The sequence below is a fragment of the Bos indicus genome, chromosome 10, assembly GCF_029378745.1.
Source record: "Bos indicus isolate NIAB-ARS_2022 breed Sahiwal x Tharparkar chromosome 10, NIAB-ARS_B.indTharparkar_mat_pri_1.0, whole genome shotgun sequence".
NCBI lineage: Eukaryota > Metazoa > Chordata > Mammalia > Artiodactyla > Bovidae > Bos > Bos indicus.
This window is the reverse complement of record NC_091769.1, coordinates 62,053,719-62,076,779: the sequence shown is the minus strand read 5'-3', so window position 1 is coordinate 62,076,779 and position 23,061 is coordinate 62,053,719. Positions and strand designations below refer to the sequence as shown.

At 34.3% G+C, this 23,061-nt stretch overlaps 2 protein-coding genes across 3 annotated transcripts in view; one reads left to right on the top strand and one right to left on the bottom strand.

The window, feature by feature from the left end:
* SLC24A5 (solute carrier family 24 member 5) overlaps positions 1-8,783 on the top strand; it is a 28,242-nt gene extending 19,459 nt beyond the window's left edge. The window contains exons 5-9 of the mRNA XM_070798058.1: positions 623-734; positions 3,120-3,403; positions 5,804-6,010; positions 7,888-7,989; positions 8,461-8,783. Coding sequence (XP_070654159.1) covers positions 623-734; positions 3,120-3,403; positions 5,804-6,010; positions 7,888-7,989; positions 8,461-8,783 — 1,028 coding nt within the window. The remainder of the gene's footprint in view (positions 1-622; positions 735-3,119; positions 3,404-5,803; positions 6,011-7,887; positions 7,990-8,460) is intronic.
* The window catches only part of MYEF2 (myelin expression factor 2), a 39,993-nt gene continuing 17,308 nt past the window's right edge, over positions 377-23,061 (bottom strand). Inside the window, exons 10-17 of one of the 2 annotated variants that reach the window (XM_019968882.2) lie at positions 21,637-21,738; positions 20,159-20,209; positions 19,785-19,853; positions 19,382-19,480; positions 19,022-19,093; positions 17,070-17,278; positions 16,939-16,990; positions 377-9,530 (exon numbers count right to left, since the gene is read on the bottom strand). In XM_019968882.2, the coding sequence (XP_019824441.2) occupies positions 9,367-9,530; positions 16,939-16,990; positions 17,070-17,278; positions 19,022-19,093; positions 19,382-19,480; positions 19,785-19,853; positions 20,159-20,209; positions 21,637-21,738 (818 nt within the window). In that variant the 3' untranslated portion in view covers positions 377-9,366. The remainder of the gene's footprint in view (positions 9,531-16,938; positions 16,991-17,069; positions 17,279-19,021; positions 19,094-19,381; positions 19,481-19,784; positions 19,854-20,158; positions 20,210-21,636; positions 21,739-23,061) is intronic. The other variant, XM_070797601.1, reaches the window with a different exon arrangement.

The window sequence follows — 23,061 nt, the reverse complement described above, 5'->3', positions numbered from 1 at the left end:
TATTTTACATGTGGTAATGTTTCCATGTTACTTTCTCCATACATCTCACCCTCTCCACCCTCTCCCCATGTCCATAAGTCTACTTTCCATGTCTGTTTCTCCACTGCTTCCCTGCTCTTCAGTACCATTTTTCTAGATTCTATATATACATGTTAGTATATGATATTTATCTCTTTCTGGTTTACTTCACTCTGTATAATAGGCTCTAGGTTCATCCACAGAAATAACAGAAAATAACAGAATTTGACAGAGTTTGACAGAAAAGAACAAAATTCTGTAAAGCAATTATCCTTCAATTAAAAAATAAATTTATAAAAAAAAGACAAAGAAAAACAAAAGAACTGTTGATAGTCTGGAACAAACAAGGCACTAGGAATGTGTTCAATTAAGTTTATTAATCAGTAGAAAAACAACATGTATTCAATTTTAAGTTAACCCACAAATACCTCTTGGTCAAATTTATGAAAATCAGACTAGGTTTAGAAACACAATTTTTCTTAAAATTCCTTTCTCTAAAAGCAATATGTAAAAGATAACAATGTTTAACTACAAATATACAAATAATTTTAGTATTACACTAAGCAAGTACTTGAAGAAGTAACAGTGTAATGGAAACATTAATTATTTTTACAGGTTTCAAGGCTATCATGTTGGCCCCTATTCAGAGACTGTGCGGCATATGCTATCAGCGTAGCAGCACTTCTTGCCATAATATTTGACAACCAAGTTTACTGGTAAGCTTGAAAAGATCATTACTCTTATGTAAAACAATGACAGAGAGTACTTTTATAAAATTCTAGTTTAGTAACTTTTTTTCAGAAATGTTATTTCTTTCATTCTTAATTATCTACCCCTTTCATACATTTTCCTGGAGATCTCTGAGCTAACCTCGTCATCACAATTGCTGGTGGGGTTGTTCTCCCTTTGCAATTTTTCAGTCAAATCAGTCTTCCTTTTTGTCTAACCAGCAGATGTTACCATCCTTCTTTTTCCCTACTGACTACCTTCTCAGAAAGCTTCCAAATTTTAGATGTTTGTTAAAGCCCCAAGAGGTGGCTTTTTCCTCTATTGGGTTGTTTACCTTTCCTCAGTTAGAAGTGGCCATGATCACACAATTAGAGATAACAAAGAAACAAAGTCCCTTTAAATTCCTCCAACTTTTTCCCTGATGTTCATTTAGTAAGAGAACTATAGCCCTCTTCCTCTAAAAATTAAAAATGTTTTAGGTTTCAAGACTAAAAACTATTTGTTTTATTTATAATCTCCCCATGCCTTGTCGTTCTAAGAAAATGGAAACAGTCACTTTTTCAGCTAACACATACCAGGTATTTGTTAGGTATTGATCACTATGAGATGAGTCTTAACAGATGAATAAATGTCAAACATAGACACACAGACTGTACATTGCCTGATGGTGGAGGTCAATAGCACCCCTCTGGAATACTAGAGGGGTGCCATTTGGCAATGCTGCTCTAATACCTGCTATCAAGAAACTTCAAACCTAGCAGGGAGTAAATTTTCAAAGTGAATCTTTCTGACATCTAGTCTGTCTCCCAAGGAAAGACTGTTGGTTACAACAGAAGTGCTTCTGGGACTTAGCAGTTGTCTGCCAGGGGACAATGACTGTGGGAGTATCCAAGCTAATGCTCCTTTCATTAGGGATATCAAGAACTCTGTGCTTTCAAGCTGTAGCAGTGATTCACTAGCTATAAAATAAAAGGTAAATGCAAGGTTCAAATGTGATGATATCAGATAATCAAACCTCTCTAAATAGCAAACCAGAGTATAGGAAAATGGTGCAAGCCAAACTCATTTACATTAAAATCATCAAAAAATCTCAGTATAGCAAATTGAAAAGCTTCAGCCAGTCTAACATATTCTGATTTAGCACAGAATTCCTATACCAGAACAACTGAAATGAAGGGATACTATATTCTTGTAATTATTGTTTTTTCAATGAACTTAAGTGGAGAAGCCCCATCACTATTCATTAGTTTCACTTTCACTTTGAAAATCTGTAATTACTATTATTTTCAAATAGGGCTTCCCAGGTGGCTCAGAGGGTAAAGAATCTGCCTGTAGTGCTGGAGACTCAGGTTTGATCCCTGGGTTGGGAAGATCCCCTGGAGAAGGCAATGGCAACCCACTCCAGTATCCTTGCCCAGAGAATCCCATGGACAGAGGGGCCTAGTGGGCTACTGTCCGTGGGATTGGAAAGAGTTGTACAGGACTGAGCGGCCTACACTTTCACTTCACTTCATGAATACAAATATCCAAGAAGCTCAGTAGACTTCAGGTAAGATGAACTCATATCCACACTGAGACACACTATAGTCAAACTTTCAAAAACAAAGAGAACCTTGAAAGCATCAAGAGAGAAGTGAATCATCTCATACAAGGGACCTCAATAAGATTATAAACAGATTTAACTTTCAGAGGCCAGAAGGCAGTGGGCAGATACATTCAAAGTGCTAAATGAAAAAAAAAGTCAACTGAGTCCCATATCTGGCAAAACGGTCCTTCAATAGTGAGGGTGGAATTAAGAGATGTCAAGCTAAACAAAAATTGAGGGAGCTCCTTACCACTAGATGTTCCTTGCAAATAACATTCAAGGGAGGTGTGCAAGGTGAAATGAAGGGACACTAGACAGTAACTTGAAAGCTTATGGAGAAATGAAGATCTCAATTAAGGTAAATACATGGGCAGTTATAAAAGCTGGTGTTATCCTAACAATGGTTAGTAACTGGACCTTTTGTTTCCTGCATGATTTGAGAGACTGGTACATTTAAAGGAAAAATATTCGGACACGACTAAGTAACTAACACACATTTTCAAAGAACTTTCTATGCTTGCTATTTTGAAGGATTCTACAAATTAAGAATGAGTTTATAATCCTTGTTTTTAAAATACAAAAAGGACAGTGTCGAACTTTCATCAATCAGTAAGTCTTTAATAATGTTGTAACCAAATCTGGACACATCTATAAAATCAAAATGTATCTAGAATACTTCTGTTCTATTGTTTCATTAGAAAGTTAAGCAGATACTGCCCCAAAACTACTAACTCTAAAATAACTTTCACTTTAAATTGAAAACCACACAAATTTCTCTAATTTATAGGTATGAAGGAACTTTACTGCTTTTGATATACGGATTATATGTTGTGGTGCTGTGTTTTGACATTAAAATTAACCAATATATTATAAAGAAATGCAGTCCTTGCTGTACCTGTCTTGTCAAAGCAATAGAAGAGAGAAGTGAACAACAGCTACTGATGGGATGGGAAGAAGAGGATCAACCATTCATCCGTAGGCAATCAAGAACTGACAGTGGAATATTTCATGAAGATTCTGGCTACTCCCAACTTTCTTTAAGTTTACATGGTCTTAGTCAGGTTTGTGAAGGTAATAACCCCATCATGACCACTGTTAAGTCTGTTACTAGCAAAACTTAATTTCATTTCAATTCGGCAAGTACTATATACTTACTACTTTAAAAATACTATGGGAATTTAGAGATGATCAAGAGGCAGACCTATCCTTAAAGAAGTTTCCAAATATTTCAGAAAAAAAAACAAAATAGCTAAAATATGAACATTTAAATACTGTATAGAGAAAGAAATAAAGTATAAACATAGTTCCTAAATGGGACAGATGGTAAAAAAAATTTGATGAGGATGGTCAGATAGGAAAGATTATCACAGAGACAAACTAAGCCTTGTAGAACAGTAAGATTTTAACAAATTGATTTACGGTAATAGCTACTGAAGTTTTATCAGACTTCATATGTCATAAGTAAATGATGCAGAGCTAAGAGTAAAAAGCATTCCATGGATTGATAAAGAAATAACATGGGAAAAAGGCTTGTCAAGTACTAACATAACTGGAGGACTGAATGTGCAGAATGGAAGCAGAAGAAAGGTGGATAGGAAGGAATATGACAGTCTTAAATGCTAGATCAATAGCATTTGCAGGTTTGCAGAGAAATTATCAGAACTGAAATATGAGATAAAAGACATGCTGCTAGACCAACTGATGTGTTTAACAGATGCTTAGACAAGGTGAAGGCAGTGGGAATACAAGAAAATAGATGTGAGACAATGCAGAGGAAGCATCACCAAGACCAGGCAACTGAAGGGCTACATGGGAGCAGAGATAATTCTGAGGCTTTTGATCATGACAAAGTAAAATGAGAATACCACTTACAAATCTAGGAATTTAGGAAGAGCTGGTGTGAAGAAAAAGTAGGAAGGAGACAGCTGAATTTTAAACATGTGAAGCAGTAGCAAAACATGTAAATAAATGTTTATAGTATGTATGCTAAGTCGCTTCAGTCATGTCTGACTCTTTGAGACTTGATGGACTGTAGCCCACCAGACTCCTCTGCCCATGGGATTCTCCAGGCAAAAATACTGCAGTGGGTTTCCATGCCCTCCTCCAAGATCCCCTGGGGAAAAGAATGACCTACCCACTGCAGTATTCTTGCCTGGAGAATCCCATGGACAGAGGAGCCTGTCAGGGCTACAGTCCATGAGACTGCAAAGAGTCAGACATGACTGAGCAACTAACATGTTTAGTATATAGGAAGTCAAATTCAGCTACAGCCAGAAATAAAAATTTAGGGATTTTTTTTTTTAATAAAGTGGTTTTAAGAAACAGATTCTGCATTTTATTTAGTACATTAGACAAGGAACTTAGTAATTTATTATCTGAAAAAATTAAAACATGAATTTTCCCCTTCTTACAAAGATTATAGTTTCTAGTCTTTCAGGTACAAGAAGTATACATTTCTAAGTTAAATTTTATAACAAGAAACTAAAAAAAACAGTCCAAACATTTTTTTATTACAATAAAATTATATCTGTTACTTTCTGGCCCATTTGCTGCAATGTGGCAAAAAAAAAAAAAAAAATTATGAGTTATTTTACTAGTATTAGTGTTAATGTGACCTAATATATGGGCAAAACATTGGACTGGCCAAAAAGTTTGTTCAATTTTTTCCATAAGATGGTATGGAAAAAACCGACCAAACTTTTTGGCCAACCCAATATTTTATAAGTGCCATACAAATTTTAAACAATCTAAAGTGAAGTCTCCTTTTTATCTAATATATTATTATTGACTTCTTCCACCAAGTTAATAGAACAAATTGAATTTAAAAAACATACTCAAGTTTTATAAGTTACACTGTAGATTCAATACTACTTCCAATTTTCTTAAGGTTCTAAGAATTGTGGTGAATTTTGTTTAGTAAATTAATGAAAGAAAATGATGAAATAAGCCCCGTAAAATCACCTGAGAATCAGAAATATTCAACTTAATAAAAAGATTATGCTATAGCTATCTTTTACTCCCTAAGAATACATTTTGTGATACATAGGGCAGGCTAGAGGTATCATCAATACTGGGAAGTGGAGACAACTGGGGTTGCTAAGGGAAGACACCAGGTTAATCCCATAAGCAAAAGTTACTAAAAACCATCCACATTGTAGAAAATCAAGAGATGTTGAACTGACTCTTCAGAAACATTTATGTTTCTAACACACTTAGTGAATGAGCCTAAACACTCTGATGGATTTAAGACCCCAAATCAAGAAATGCTGAATATCACATTTTATAGTCAGCCCTGAAGTCTCAATTAGCTTCTTTTTGCCAGCAATATCAGTAATGAGATATTCAAATGTTTTAAATAGCCTCTTAAAAACTGATACAGCTAATTTATTTCAATATAGCTTCTTAAATGGACATTTCTAACTTAATTGGCCATTTGAGAAAACTCAAAATCATTTAATTTTTCCTTAACAGATCCGCCAAGTGTTTTCAACATGCCTGAAGCCGACTTAAAAAGAATTTTTTGGGTACTATCCCTTCCCATTATTATACTACTTTTTCTAACCACACCAGATTGTAGAAGAAAGTTTTGGAGAAAGTATTTTGTGATAACATTTTTTATGTCAGCACTGTGGATATCTGCATTTACATATATCCTGGTTTGGATGGTCACAATAACTGGTATGTATAATATCTTAAGAGCACAATTTAAAAATAATCAGTTGTATATAAGAACAGCATATATTCACTAAGTATAATCTAGTTAAAGAGAAAATTTGTTTTTCAGCAGACTAAAAATAAAGATTAGTGCTATTTACAAAAAGATTAAATATTAATATACCAACAAGCTCACTCAGGTTTTGTGAGGTGTATACCACATGTCAAGCTATATGGTCACTATTACACAGCCCAGGGGTACAAGTCAAAGGAACATGTTATAAACGATGTCAAATTCACAGAATTTCTATTTTGCTAATAATTAAATCACATTGCATGGGTCCACAAGATAGTCTTTATACTGAATGCCATCCCATACTTTAACATATGGCAAGGTGCCAGTGTTTTGAGAAAACAATGGGTATTCACTGTTTAACTGGATTACATTTTGTTTTTTAATATGGCAATATAAATGTACTACAAAATGAATTACAAGGGTAAAAAATAAAGTCTCATTTTAGTTTCTACTACTTTCATGATTAAGATTTAACTATTACTACCTGGCCATAATCAGCTCTAGTCCCAAAGAACTCGTAGTTCAGAAGGAAAAACTGAATATAAACAATGTACAAAAAAAAAAATCAGGAATTTCTCCCAAAAAGGTTAACCTGAATGGACTTAATCAGAGGTGAGCAACCCACCACCTGTGTACCCAAACACTGAGTCTCCTGTTTTTGCGAGTTAAGTTTTACTGAACAGTCAAGCCCATCCATTTATATATTATCCATGAACGCTTTCACATTACACTGGCAGAGCTGAATAACTGCAACAGAGATTGTATAGCCTACAAAACCTAAAAAAATTACTATCTCACCCTTTCAAAAAAAAGTTTCCTGACCTCTGACTTTTCTCAAATTAATATATGACTTAGAATAGTATGCTATTCTAAGAATATTTCTTTTTTTATGAGTAATATGGAAAAATCCAAGCCTGCATATTAAAGCTCTCCATAAATGTTCTCAGCCAGGTCACATTTGATGTTAGGAAAACAAGAAAAGAACAAAATCAAGTACTAGATCACAGAACAGTCCCCAAGATGATAAATGTTAGTGTTATTTATGTACATATGAACTCTGGCAAACCAGTAACAAATTAACAACCAATTACAGTTCCATTAGCAATATATAAGCATGCAATAAATATGCTACCTGAAGTTTTTTTAATTAACATTTTAAGAAGAAAAAAAAAGAATTGTAAAGCAAGTTTTCAATTACAATATAAAGAGCAGTTACATTCTAGTTCTGTTTCCCAAAATGGATACATTTATGAAAAACGATGAACTGCCATCAGATTTAACAGAGGTATTAAAGCGGAACCACAAAGTTAGAAAGACTCAAGTAGAAGCCTATTCTGTTTTCCTCAGATTTATGATTTCCCAAAGGAAACACCTAAACTAAGGTATATCACTAAAGTAGAACTTTAAAAATGCATACCATGTTAACACATTTACAGCCTAAAAATAGCTATAATATGCTTAAATCTGACCTTTTTAGGAAATGTTTTTAAAAAGGAGAAGAGAAAATGACCAATCTTATTGGCATATTTTAAGCAACAGCCTTGATAACAGTGGACATCCAAAACTTCTATAAGCATACCACATAGGGAAATTATTCCTTGGTAGAATTTTGTGTATTAAATATCACCATCTGTCATGAAAAATCTGTGCTACCTTGGTTACCAATTCACCAATATTATTCAAATATTTTGCTACCTAAAATCTAAGTACATATTGGTTCTGAAATCTAAATATGTCTATTTTCTTTTTCAGGAAAGAAATATCTGCAGAGAACAGTTAGTGAATCTATAAGATTTGTAATATATAATATCTATGTTTGTTACAGGGGAAACATTAGAAATTCCAGATACAGTAATGGGCCTTACTTTATTAGCAGCAGGAACAAGCATACCAGACACGATCGCAAGTGTGTTGGTTGCAAGAAAAGGTAAGAACTGGGTCCCTCAAGCTGCAGTGCCCATTCTTAAAAGCCTGACTGAAATACATTGAGCAAAGATACCTTTAAAGTATTTCCTCAGTAACATACTTTGAAGAAAAAAGAACTCAAGAGGAAGCATTTACTATTTAATTAATTTCACTAAATCTAATCCCCTAAATAATATTCACCTGAAATGTGAATTAAATCGTAATTAACCATGTTAGAATGAAAAGCAACAAGTAATCTATATACCTTATTGAAAAATGGTTTAATAAATAAGGATAATTATTATTAGATAAATAAATGTTAAGACTTTAAATACTAACCCCCTAAAATTTAAAAATACAAATTCAGTAAGACTTTTGCTCTAATACAATTTTCCAAAACAAACAGAAAAAGTATCCAGTGTTTTTTCTTATGAAGCTTATTAATAAAATACAGTATTGGTATGCACATTTAACAACATGCTTTTTTTTGCAGGCAAAGGAGATATGGCTATGTCTAACATCGTGGGATCCAATGTCTTTGATATGCTATGCCTAGGTGTTCCATGGTTTATTAAAACTGCATTTATAAATCCATCTGCTCCTGTAGAAGTGAACAGTAGAGGACTAACTTACATAACCATCTTTCTCAACATTTCAATTGTTTTCCTTTTCTTAGCAGTTCACCTCAATGGCTGGAAACTAGACAGAAAGTTGGGAGTAGTCTGTCTGTTACTGTACTTGGGGCTTACAACATTATCAGTTCTATATGAACTTGGAATTATTGGAAACAATAAAATAAGGGGCTGTGGTGATTAACGTTAACAGTGTTATGTGGAAAATGTGAATGATGGGGAAGGGCAGAGAAGAAAACCTCCATTTCTTCATTTAACTCAAATAAAAAATATTCTGAACTTCAGAATCTAAAACTTACTTACAGTAGTTTTTTATCACCAACAAAAGTAATTTAAAGCCAATCAAAATCATATCCTAATTTGTCTGAGCCCTTTCTTTTCAAGGACAATTACATATATTAAACAGAAGTTTTGGAAAAAACCATCTATGCTTTACCTTACAATAAGTTGATAAAAGCTGGGGACACTTTTAACAAACAAATCCCACTATGCAGAACTGAAAATAACAAGAAAATGGCTTACTTCATTAAAAATAGTATAACCATTCATTTAAACTGAATGACCAGACTTGCTGTCTTAAAAACCCAAACTTGAGATTAACAAAAATCACACAGTATATTTAACACTATACTGTTAAAAAACTGGTGGGAGTTTTAGAAGTTCATTTTTACAACTTTTTGTAAGCAGACAGTATTACTTTTAAAAAATGACGTTTACTAGGAGATTCAGCAAAACAGATGTAAGAATGTTCCAACCGTGGTTTCAAATTATGCATTACGATCCAAGCGAACATCAATTTCTCTGCCACTGATTTTTATGCCATTCATTATTCTGCAGGCTTTTTCAGCTGATTCTGGGGAGTCAAATCTGACCGTTCCACAGCCTTTTGACTTTCCATTCTCCATTTTTATTTCTGCAAACATTACATGACCTGTAAAATAAAAATTATAGAATTACCTGTCAGTATAAACAGTTTCCATTTCAGTATACAGGTTTGAAATTTCTCATAGCCTATGAAGTGACAAGTAACTTGGCTAAAAACATTAATGATTTTAAAATAGCACATCATATAAGTATTACTCTCATCATTTTATACTCTGTATATAATGCAATTCATATACAGTAATAAATAAAGGTTATAATATACAAAATTGAAATAAAAATAAATTTGCTTAGGATTTAGTATTTTATTAAAATAAAAAATTTTAATGTAAATCTTTACTTGAATTTTATAGCAAAATAAGGTAAGCTAGCACAAAACAATACCTAGTTACCATGCCTAACAACAAACACAAATCCAAACAAAATTATTTTTTGAAAATTTCTTGTTTTATACTCAATACCCTAATCTTTTTTCTTTCCTTTTTATCTTCCATATCACTGTTTTATCCCTGAAAACAGTAACAACCACCCAGGAATTTTACCAGGTCCACAAAGGGCTCCGCTAATTATGTTTTCAACCATAATGCAAAGTCATTTATTCAATATCTTAATTTGAACTCTATATGTAAGAGTGGCACCAAGTACTTATGGAAATAGACATGGAAGAGATACTATAGATTTAAATCAATAAAGGTACAAAACACTGATGATGACAAGAACATAAAGAAGGACCTTAGAGAGGAACTTTCAGAAGGAGGAAGAAAACCAGACAATGGTTCTGTTTAGAGTTAATATCATTACTGACTCTATACAGACTGGTATTTGAAATAAATGCATATCATTTATAAAAATGTATGGCCATAAAAACCCATCATCTAAACCAGAAACCTGAGAGTAAAAGGGAGAGATATTAATAAGTACACACAAATAACAGATGTAAACACTGAGACTATCCTCAGGCAAACAGGGATGTATGATAACCCAGTTCACACAGATTTAGATAATGAGGGGTGTAACTACTTACCATAATGTTTCCCTCCCTTTGAATATGTAGTTGCCAGATCACTATGGGCTAACTTTAGTCTGGCAATAAAATCAAAGAGCCAGACATATTTAGTTCTATAAAGGGAGGGAAAAAAAAGGAAAAGGGAGGAAGGTAAAAAAAAAGGGCTTATCAAAAAATTGCATAAGCCCTTTCCGCATGATGGGATGAATTTTTAATCTGAGTCCATGAGTTAAGACTTTTTTCCTGTTTGAAGTTTCATCTGAATGATTTCTACAACATCCTGGACTATTTTTTACTTTTATTTATTCATCCATCACCACCTTGCCCCATTACTGCATTTTTTTTTAAAACCGATAGTTACTCATCTGCTGCTGCTGCTGCTAAGTCACTTCAGTCGTGTCCGACTCTGTGCGACCCCATAGACAGCAGCCCACCAGGCTCCCCCGTCCCTGGGATTCTCCAGGCAAGAACACTGTGGTTTGCCATTTCCTTCTCCAATGCATGAAAGTGAAAAGTGAAAGTGAAGTCAATCAGTTGTGTCCAACTCTTAGCGACCCCATGGGCTGCAGCCTACCAGGCTCCTCTGTCCATGGGATTTTCCAGGCAAGAGTACTGGAGTGGGGTGCCATTGCCTTCTCCTTAAAGGAAATTGGAAAGGAAATTGAAGTCGCTCAGTCATGTCTGACTCTTTGCAACCCCATGGACTGTAGCATACTAGTGTCCTCTGTCCATGGGATTTTCCAGGCAAGCGTACTGGAGTGGGTTGCCATTTCCTTCTCCAGAGGATCTTCCTGACCCAGGGATCGAACCTGGGTCTCCCATATTGCAGGCAGACGCTTTACTGTCTGAGCCAGAAGGGAAGCCTTCTCCTTAACTGTGTTCTAAAAGTTATTTGTTGTTTAGTCACTAAGTCACATCTAACTCTTTGTGATCCCATTGACTATAACCCACCCAGCTCCTCTGTCCATGGTTTTCCCAGGCAATTATCCTGAGTGGGTTGCCATTTCCTTCTCCAGGGGATCTTCCTGACCCAGGGATTGAACCCTTGTCCCCTGCATTGGCAGGGGATTCTTTACCACTAGGCCACCAGGGAAGGCCCTTCTAAAAGTTCTAAAACAGACTAATTTCCAGAGAAATTATATTACAATGGTTAAAGTTGATCCAAACAGTTTTCAACCTAAAACTGGTAAAAACCAAACCACCCCTGTGCACCTAAATTAGTAGGAATGTAAATTGTTGTTGCCACTACAGAAAACACTAGGGAGATTCTTCAAGAAATTAAAAATAGTAATACTATATGATCCAGCAATTCCACTCTTGGGTATTTATCTGAAGAAAACAAAAACTCTAATTAAGAAAGATATATGCACCCCTTTGTTCATGGCAGCATTATTTACAACAGCCAAGATATGGAAACAAACTAAAAACACCATAAAAAAAGAATGTAATCTTGCTATTTGCAACAACATGGATGGACCTAGAGGTTATTATGCTAAGTGAAATAAGTCAGACATAGAAAGATAAATATTGTATAATTTCATCTATGTATGGAATCTAAAAAACAAATAAAACAGAAACAGCTGTACAGAGAACAACAGGTAAGGCTGTCTGAGTGGAAGATTAAGAATACAAACTTCCAATCACAAAATAAATGAATCACGGGTATGAAACATACTATGTGGGAAACATAGTCAATAACTAGCATCTTTTTATGGTGATATATTACAACTAGACTTTATCGAGATGATCATCTAAAAAGTAGGGAAATATAGAGTAACTAGGTTGTGTAACAGGAACTAACATAGGGTTGTAGATTAATTATACTTCAAAAGCAAAGAAACAAACTCAGTAAAAAAAAAAAAAAGAGGTCAGATTTGTAGTTGTCAGAGGCAGGAACAGGGCTGGAGAGGGGGAATTAGAAGAAGGCAGTCAAAAGGTATAAACTTCCAGTTATAAGATAAATAAGTACTACAGATGTAATGTACAACATGATAAATATAATCAACACTACTATATGCTATATATGAAAATTGTTAAGAAAAAATCCTCAGAAAAAATCCTAAATCCCAAGGAAAATTTGTTTTCTGTTTCTTTGTTTCTATGAGATGATGGGTGTTCACTGAGCTTCTTGTAATAATCATTTTACATGTGTAAGTCAAACCATTTATGCTTGTACACCTTAAACTTATACAGTGCTGTATGTCAATTATATCTCAATGAAATTGGAAGAAAAAGTAAAAAACATACACAGAAATCATATTTTCTAATAAATATCATAAAATGAAACACTTTATATCATAAAATGAAATAAAAAACTATATTTTTAAAAAAGCTTTAAAGATAAATGCAGAGCAATTTCCAGAGTCCTCTTAGTATCTCAAATGCTGGGACATGAAAACAAGCAAGTTTAATTAAAGAAGCACACCTTAGTAAATGGCAGCATTTTTCAGTGATTTTGAAGAGGACTGCGGAGAACACTCAAGAGCTTTTAAGGTTAAAGGTTCTTCATTATTCTAAATTTACCTAAAAATTTAGAGTTTTTCTTAACGTAAGTATCCTACCATAGATTTAACAGCAATACTGAGGTTCATTCAAGCAAGAAATCTTCGTAACTTCAAAGGAAAATATGTAATTATCTCTTGCAAAAATCTGTTAATCTCCAAGGACAAGTTTCTCCATTATTTCCTCTTAAATTTTCCCTCTGTTTAGGAATCATGATTCAGACCCCCAAATTCCTGACTTCACAATGATCACAAGGCTGTTCTAGCTGACAAAGTCTATCACCTAAGATAAATGAATTTTCTTATATTCTGGACACTCAGGCTTATAGAGAAAGTGACTTATAGATACTTGTTTCACGGTTAGACTGCCCTAAAAAGCTCCTAACAGAAACAGAAAGTTCTGTTATCCAAGTTTCTTCTTAATTCCATAAAAACACCAATAGAGGTATTTTCTAAAAATAAATGAGGAGAAAAAATTTAGCTTTAAGTGATTAATATCAGATTTCCCTGGCTTTTTCCATGCTCTGAGGACTCCTAAATGACTTAAAAATCTACTGATCTTAGGTAATTTCAAGAAAAATAAAATAGTACTGCTATTTCAGCAACAGTATAGGACAAACTGATGCTTTAGAATTAGAACTATGATGCTGAAAAAGACCCTTGAGAGTCCCTTGGACTGCAAGGAGATCAAATCAGTCAATCCTAAAGAAAATCAACCCTTCATATTCACTGGAAGGGCTGATATTGAAGCTGAAGCTTCAATACTCTGACCACCTGATGCGAAGAGCCGACACATTTAAATAAGACCCTGATGCTGGGAAAGACTGAGACAGGAGGAGAAAGGGATGACAGAGGACGAGATGGTTGGATGGCATCACTGACTCAATGGACACGAGTTTGAGCAAGCTCCAGGAGACGGTGAAGGACAGGGAAGCCTGGCAAGCTGCAGTCCATGGGGCTGCAAAGAGTCAGACACAATTGAGCTACAGAACAACAACAAATAGGACAAAAGAGTATGAAATGAGAAATCAGTATTACAATGATCAAAGATATTGCTGTTACATACACTACAAAAGTGACTTCCTTGCAATAAAAGAAACCTTTCTACTTTATTTAACTTTATTTATATAACCTTGTGAGGTATACTCTGGAAAATGATGGAAAAGCATACCCAAAAACAGGCCAAGTTAAAGTATATTTAAATAGTTAATAAAATCTACTTCCAAAGTATAGCTGTAACATAACCATAAGAGAAAAAATTCAAAATCAAGATATTCTACAAAAAACTATAATTACGAAATAGGAGACAAAAAACAGTTTTAGTGTTTCTTTACAAACAATACAAAGTGATTATCTGTGAATGTTCTTCATATTGTGTTTCTACTCTTACTGCATTATTTTTACTGTTATGTTAATCTTGAGTACACCAAGTCATGCTTGATGCAGCATGTGAAAGCTGCTCAGTCATGTCCGACAATCCATGGAATTCTCCAGGCCAGAAAACTGGGGTGGGTAGCCTTTCCCTTCTCCAGGGGATCTTCCTAACCCAGGGATCGAACCCAGGTCTCCTGCATTGTAGGCGGATTCTTTACCAGCTGAGCCACAAGGGAAGCAGCATATGTTTTAGCAAATAAAATCTACCACAAGTCTCCATTTTCTGTGTAGTTAACAGATCTTCTAATTGATATGGAAACCTGTAGAGCAATGTTATATTTGTTACAGTTTAGAGCAGGAATGGTTAAGATGGGCTTTCCCTGCACTGCAACGCTATGATCCTACATCATACTAGACCACTGAGTGCAGTTAAAGGGTACAGGCTACACCAAGTTTGATAGGCTATGCCTATTTGACCTTGTTAGCATAACCTACAGAGAAGGCAATGGCACCCCACTCCAGTACTCTTGCCTGGAAAATCCCATGGACGGAGGAGCCTGGTAGGCTGCAGTCCATGGGGTCGCGAAGTCGGATACGACTGAGCGACTTCACTTTCACTTTTCACTTCATGCATTGGAGAAGGAAATGGCAACCCACTCCAGTATTCTTGCCTGGAGAATCCCAGGGACGGGGGAGCCTGGTGGGCTGCCGTCTATGGGGTTGCACAGAGTCGGACACGACTGAAGCGACTTAGCAGCAGCAGCAGCAGCATAACCTAAACCAATGTGGGATCCAACTCTAACTGGTTCACTTATATTATACTCTGCCTTCTTAAAAATGCATATTCTGAGGAATTACACTGAGCAGAATAAAGGAAGATCTACTTTACTATTCTCACTTAACTTCTCATCTTGTTATATTTGGAGATCAGAATAGATTTTTTTCCCTGTATTTTATCTGCTGAGGAAATGCTGTACTGACGGTTATATAACTCATACTACATTTCTTCAGCCTTTGTAACTGCCCCATTAAGGAAAATTAAATACTATAGACATTTAATGATCAGAGGGCTTGCTGATGGGTCATTTGCTGACAGTTACTATTTTAGCAGAGAGCATGGAGTACCACTAGACTCTTACTAAGTAACCAAGAGAATATACTTAACTTACCTTGGGCCCAGGGGGTTAAAAAAAAGCAAAACATTGACTTACACTACGAAAAGGGCCACTAAAGGCTTGGAGCAGATTAAAAACAAACTTCTCATTCTAAGAAAGAAAAATTCTTAAGATTTAAAAGTAAATAAATAAAGTGATGTGGCAGAAAACTGTTCAGTTCATACAAGCCAAATAAATAATTTCCATAGTTGTCAATAGCTGGACACTTAATTCTATATTACCATAACTTATTTTCCTTTCCACTAATGTAAGTTCAAGTTTAAAATAGGAAAACAGTAGGAAATTACTTATATTACCTTAATATAAATCTAAAAGTCAGACGCTTTTACAATTGAGAAAACAAAAAAATATCATTACTTTCATGACATAAAACAGACTGATCAACAAGGTACGTTAAGACTAGAGCTAAAATAACAAAGTTAACCACTTTATTTTATTAGCTAAAATGTTGTACAGATTTTTAAAGTGTAGATTTAGGTACTAGGTTTTTCCTTTTAAAACATGTTTTTGAGTCGATGATGTCCTCCTGTCAAAACAATGCCAGTAGCAACTATAGAAGCCCACCAAAGACCCTAAACGTGCTACAATGTCTGATCTCAAAAGGAAATTTGCCTACATATGACAAAGAAGAGTCAATTCAATATTGGTCACATTTCCATTAATGTCACTATTTGTCCCATTTGTTCTTTATCTTGTTTCACTTCTACCTAATCATATGATATTTGGAGATTTTTTTTTTTTCACTGAAACGACAATAGCAGGGGTTATCTATACTTGCTGCCACTGCTCCCTCATTTGATACATGTCACTAAGGCCTTGATATGTTCACTTCCCTGTAGTCTATGGGATTCATGGCTAGCTGCTGCTTACTCATTCTGGCAGATCTTCTTACTCCTACCAAGTAAGACAGTGGGTTCTATGCTACCTACCACCTAAGCTACTTGAGTTGTACAAGTGACAAGAGTGTGCAGAATGGGTCTCATCTATTAACTCCATATCACTTAGAAGTCAGGATTTCATTGGGTCATACTGACAATGCACTGCACTACATCATAAACAAAAAAAATACCACTCGTCAGTATTTCCAACAGGAAAAAAAAAATTCTTTTAAATGCAACCAATGATGATATATTAACCATTTAAAAATCAGGTAATACAATATGCACCTTCTTTATCCACAAAGACTCTACTCAATGACAAACTCTACTCTAAATCTTGTTATTTAGTACCAATATGCACTGCTGTTATGTCAGAGGATAGCAAAATAATTCATTTCTTTGAAGTGGAATTAACCCAGGAATAAGCATCTGGAAAGGTAGTGCTTTAAGCAGTATTTAAAAGTTTAAAATCAATTTTTCCTCCATAGTCAATATCAATGTATCTACAGTTTGGCATACTTACCACACTGACTGAATTTCTCTTTTAGTTTCTGCCAAGTCAAGTCAAAAGGCAGCTAGAATGAAAAAAGGTATTAGTAACAGATATACAAGGAAAAAATTAATTTTAAGTATCCTTTACATTTAGTTGCTTACATTTCTGACAAATATCTGGTTGCCTTTGGAGCCTATTCTGTCTCTCATTCCGCTTCCCATCGGACCCGATAAAAATCCTCGATCCATATCGATGCTTCTCTCCAGTATAGCTCCTATACCTGGTCCCATTCTATCAAAGCTGGAACTCATCCGATCCAGTCCCATCCCCATTCCTCCAGTCACACTGTTCATGCCACCCATTCCACCACCTGGATTTTCAAGAAGGGAAGGGAGGATTTGGGAGTTTGGTGTTTTTGTTTTAAAAGCAGAAGGAAAAGGAGAAGGAAGAAGAAGGAGAGAAAGAGGAGGGAGAGAATCATTTTTGAGAAAGAAAGGGAGATAAAAATTAATTTATTTATGTGATTAGACAATATATAAACATAAAATTATTTTCATACACATGATATAACAATCTTCCAAGGAACAAATTTTAATTTGGTATATATTAGGTTAGTTGAATGTTAATGGCTAACTCAATCAGTTTATTCTAGCCGCTGTATAACTACATTAGACATACACTTCTATAAAGTTATATTCATATCATAAAACATAAGTAATATAAATTTTATACCAATTGTTAATACTTTATTCATTAATGTTATAGTAGTTTTTACCCTCATTTTCATTTTCTAATATTACCAAGTTTAGTAATTATTAGAACAAAGACATATGGGATAAATTCAAATAATTACAACTCACACATCAACTGCTGCTCTCATCATACTGTCCTACATAATATTCTTTCCCTAGCTTACCTTTCATCTCAGTATCTTGTCTCACATATAATTTCTCCTTTCATATCAATTCAATTTCCAATAACCAAAGAACCTAACTTTTAGTCTCTATGTTATACAGAACTTGTAGAGATAACAAAAAACACAATCACATCCCTTTAGCCAGAGACTGAGAATCTAGCTTGTATCTCATACCCACTTGATTGCTATATTCAAGTTGAATCCTCTTTATTCCAATTCTACTCTTTCTCAAATGTATCCTTGTTTCTCATAGCTATTCTAGTATTCCCATTCTAAAAACTAACATCACCCTCAAATTGGTTTTCTGTTAATAACAAATATAAAATTAGGGGAACAGAAGTATAAACACTGAGGTGAAAAAGGAAGATAGGGATATTATATTTAACAGGGAAATGGCCAAGGTTGACAAAAGATGTTGAAAAGAATAAAATGAGAAGCAAGGTACGATGGAGTAAGTATCTTCCACCGACAAGATTTTTTTTTTAACCTCACTCTTAGAACAGTTCAAGTAGACTGTGTTTCCTATTTGTGAGATTTCAATCAATTAAAGGAAGTCAATAAAGTATGGAGAGCTCACAACAGACATGGTTCAGCAGGAGTCAAAATTATAAGCCTTGTGTTAAGGCTTAATATAAGTTCTAATATGTAGTAGTGGAAACAGAGGGAAGAAATTTAGAATTCTCTAGGGTTGCAACAATGGTACTCTTGATTCTATCATGGAAAGATTTAAGAGGCGAGGAAATAAGCATCTCTTTCAATTTTGCCCTCAAACTCAGGAGGTCTCAAGAAGGGTTAGATCTGAGGCAATTCACCCGTGTTTACCAGAAGACACAAGCTGTTCACAGATGAAATAAGCTAGTCTCTAATATAAGCAAGGAAACAAAATTGATGCTAAAGCTAATGTTGTTCCTGACACATGACTAGAAAAATCCCCAGATTCATTAGTTGGAATAAATGTTCTTGAATTGGGTGACATTAAACACATATGCTGGTGTTTAGAAATGTCAAAGAAGTAAAACTCAAAGTTAGTTTAGAAATTTCAAACAGTAAAGCTCAATAACTATCAAAGTTTCTCTAAATTACAAGTCATAGTAACATTTAAGAACAAAGTATTACTATACTACAATAACTACTCTTGCAAAGCTTTTTGCAAGTACTCAAATATTACTATAAAATTCTAGTAAAATTTAAACCTACTTATTCCAGATCCTATTGGACCCATGTTAGAAGCTCCTATTCTTCCTGCAAACCCTCCAATCATTGCACTGCCTAAACAAGGATGGAAAGATAATAACTAATTAATAATCATACTTTAAAATTCCCAAAGTACTATGCTCTCAGAAGATGTATAAAAACTGAAAAATACAAAGTCTTCTAAAAATAGGGTTCAGATACGTAACTGAAAAAGAGAGCTAGTACGTTAAAATCTCTAAAGTATTTTTCTTCAAGTAATAAACTGCATGAAACAATTTAAATGTCTACTTTTTCATAAAAAAGAGAGCCAAATTCTAAAAATATAACCTGCAAAGAAAAGGAAAAGTAAACAGCCAGCCCTACCAAGTCTACCAAAGGAATCTCCAAAGCCTCGATTTATTCCAATATCACCACGTCCAAAATCTCTCTCCATGCTACTAGTCATCGCACCACGGTATAGCTCTGAAAAGATTATGCAACAAATTAACCCTTTTTCAAGTATTATCAATAAACAGTAATCTATTTAGGAAATTATTGAAACTATACTGTAAAGACAGCAAAAGTCACAATATAGAAAGTCCGTGATTCACCCAACCTACTTTCTATGCCACATATATCCCAGTCCTGCTATATCTGTCCTCATCCCCTAGTGCCCATACATCCTCTGAAAATTCTATGGTATCCATTCCTAAGTAAAGGGGGGACATTTTTAATAAGAAGGAAAATGAAATGTACCACACATATCCCACTATATACATTTACCTACCTCCCATTCGACCAACTCCTCCAAATCCTCCCATGCTATTCATTGCTTCCAGACCACCAAACCCAATTCCTATGAAATAAAGATTAAGTTTGAGATGTGACTGTCAGTTGTATAGCTGAACGGTGCATTTTGTAAATGTTAAGTCTCATCAGTAAACCCTTCACCTACCCTACCCTTGTGCAACTGCTTCTTAACACATCACCTTCCATAGCCCTTAAGTATGTACCAGGCTCAATTTCTGCTCACAGCCTTTAGGATGTGAGCCAATAGTAAATCATGCTTTGTTTTCCTTAGAATTCTCAACATATTTCTAATTCACTCAACATGGTGATGGGTACATACAAAAAAAAAAAGAAACAAATACTTATACATACCTCCTCCAATTCTATTCATTCCTCCAAAACCTGGACCATCCATTCCCATACCTCAAATGAAATACACAATATTTACTTTCAATAAACTTTATTTTAATGACTAAAGAATGATATAATGCAAGAGCACAATAGATATAACACTGGTCTAGTCACAGTGGAACACTAGAGAAGCAGCAGGGCACGGGCAGGATGGTTTAAAGTGCTATGCCATAGCAGTTGTCTAATCAAGAGTCTTTAAAAAGGCCTCTGTGAATATTCATTAGTCAAGAAAACAAAATTCACTGGTCATGCTCACATTCGGTTAGAGGATATCTAGGATTGGGCAAGAGTTCATTATTTTTTCAGCTCACACACACAAATATCACTACACCAGATTGAGAAATCAGGTCTCCTTTAAACATGGCAGCTAAGGGAGCAGTAAAAAATTAAAGAATAAAAATAGTATGTGTTTAAGAGGGCAGAAGGCCTAAGAGTAAGGGAGAAAATTTCCACCCGTTTAGATGAAAATGATTATTTTAACTATCCTCACAATTTAAACTGTAGCTATGCACCTCAACAAAAACAGGAACCAGAGAGCATTTATCAGTTCATTAATTAAAATAGCAATTCTCAAAATATGGTATGGGGATCTTTGAGGGTTCAATAGATCAAGACTATTTTACTATTCAAATAATACTAAGATATTGACTGTTTTACTCTCACTTTCCCCTAAGTATATGTGGAATTTTCCAGAAACTACACAATAGATGGTATTGTAATGAACTGATTCAGAAGCAAATATAAGAACATGATTATCTTGCATTAAGCCAAACATTAAAGAGATGCAAAAAAAGGTGAAATATCACTCTTCTAATTTTTGTTTCCTTAAAAACTACATTTATGTTAACACATAATAAGTTTATTATTATTTTAATATGCAAATTTTTAAGTTCTAATTTTTAATCTCTAATAAGTAAATACCGACAAATATAACCACATACACAAAAGCACTTAGGAGTCCTCAAATTTTAAAAGTATAAAAGGGTTCTGAAACCAAAAAGCTTAAAACTTAATTTTCAAAGATAAACTGTAGATTACTCTAGGTGAAGAACCAAACAGCTATCTGAAAAGCTACCTTCCCAACTATTCAAATTTAAATTGCTTACAATATGGTAGTATTTCACCCATTCCACAAAGAAAGTATATCCATAATATACAAGGCACAGACAATGAATATTCTCCTTTGACAGTTCAAAATCCACAGTGCTAAAAGGCTAACTGTAACATGGCTGGCCTCAGAGGAAGCCTCCTGACCTTTGCCCAATCTCTTTCATATTCTCTGCTCTCAAGGTTTCATTCCTTTTTCAGACTAAAGTAACATCTTAAATATTCAATTATAAACTAGAGTTCTTTCAAGATTATTACAAACTAGTAAGTATAAGCTTTACAATCTAGCAAATGTATCATTTAAAACAAAATAATAAGGTTAGAATACTTACCACTTGGACCTAAATTTCCCATTACACCACCTATGTTCAACTGGCTGGCACTAATAGGTTGTCCACCTGGACCAAGTCCCATTCCAATGCCTCCAAGACCACCTAAAACACAAATAAGGATGTTATTATCAATTTATATTTGATCAACTAACTGCCACTGAAAATTTTACAGCTATATGTTTGTAGTAGTATTTCTAAAAGTTTGAAAATTTGTAAATAAGAGCACCAGTTCTTGTTTTCATTGAAATGTAGCACACTGAGGCCTTACTATAATATCATTTATTAAAGAAAAGTGTTTTATGAAGCAGGTTCATCTTATATCACAGTCAAATGCATAATGAAAAAGAGTAATGAAATACTAAGAGCATTCTGAATCACTTTATAAATGACCTACATATCTAAAATATGTAGGTACTGAATCTGTAGACCCTCTTAAAATCTAGGAATTACTTTTAGATGGTTCAGAAGAAACTAAAAAGTCAACAACCAAGTAAACATAATATTGAATAAAGCGAATGCTATATTACCTAGTTTTATCATTGACATAATTATATGGTATCTTAAGTGTTTTCATATCTGTTATGCATAGATGAGGTAATTTTTGAGACCTTAAGTTACCTGCAAAATGCTATGTGATTAAGCTAACACTAGAATTCAAGTTTCCTGTCTCTAAATCCAGTATTCTTTTTACTTCTCTTAAACTACTTAAGTTCACTGAAAATAGACTCTAAGAAGATAATCTGATGACCTTAAAGACAGTGGGAACTGTTTTACTCTACTAACTCTGAGTTTGGTTTTAAAGTTCCTGCTAGTCAATGGAGCAATTAGTAAGTGCTAAGGGTTGAGAAAACCATATATTATATACTTTTTTTTTTTTTTTTTTAACAGTACAGAAGCATGTTGTGTTAAGTTGGAAAGATCAGTGTGACCTGGTAAAAGAAATACCTTTTTTCAGTTCAGTCCCTAAAAATGGTTCAAAGCAATAGCACACTTAACCATCAACAATGCTCATGTCTACACATAACACTCTTATTTTCATCTCTGATACCATTCTTCACTGAAAGGAACCAGGACTCTTTGAAAGTAGGCCAATTTCATATCTCAGGAAAAGAAAAATCATGGATCTGGGAAATTCCATTCTTAGCAGAAAGTAAGAATATCAGAGGCATAAGAAATGAAGAAGCCTACACTTGCCAAGTTACAATAATTTCAGCAAAGGAAGTGGAAGTGGAGGGAGAAAGGAAAGAATAAACACATTAAAAATAATTAACTTAAAACATCAAACTGATTCTGTCAAAGTCTATGAATTCATACTACATCTCAGTAGAAGAGTACATAAAACCATAAATCTTGAAAAGAATAGATATAAAATAAATATGAATATAATAAAGGATTATTTTTAATCTAAATAAATTGAAGAGTTCT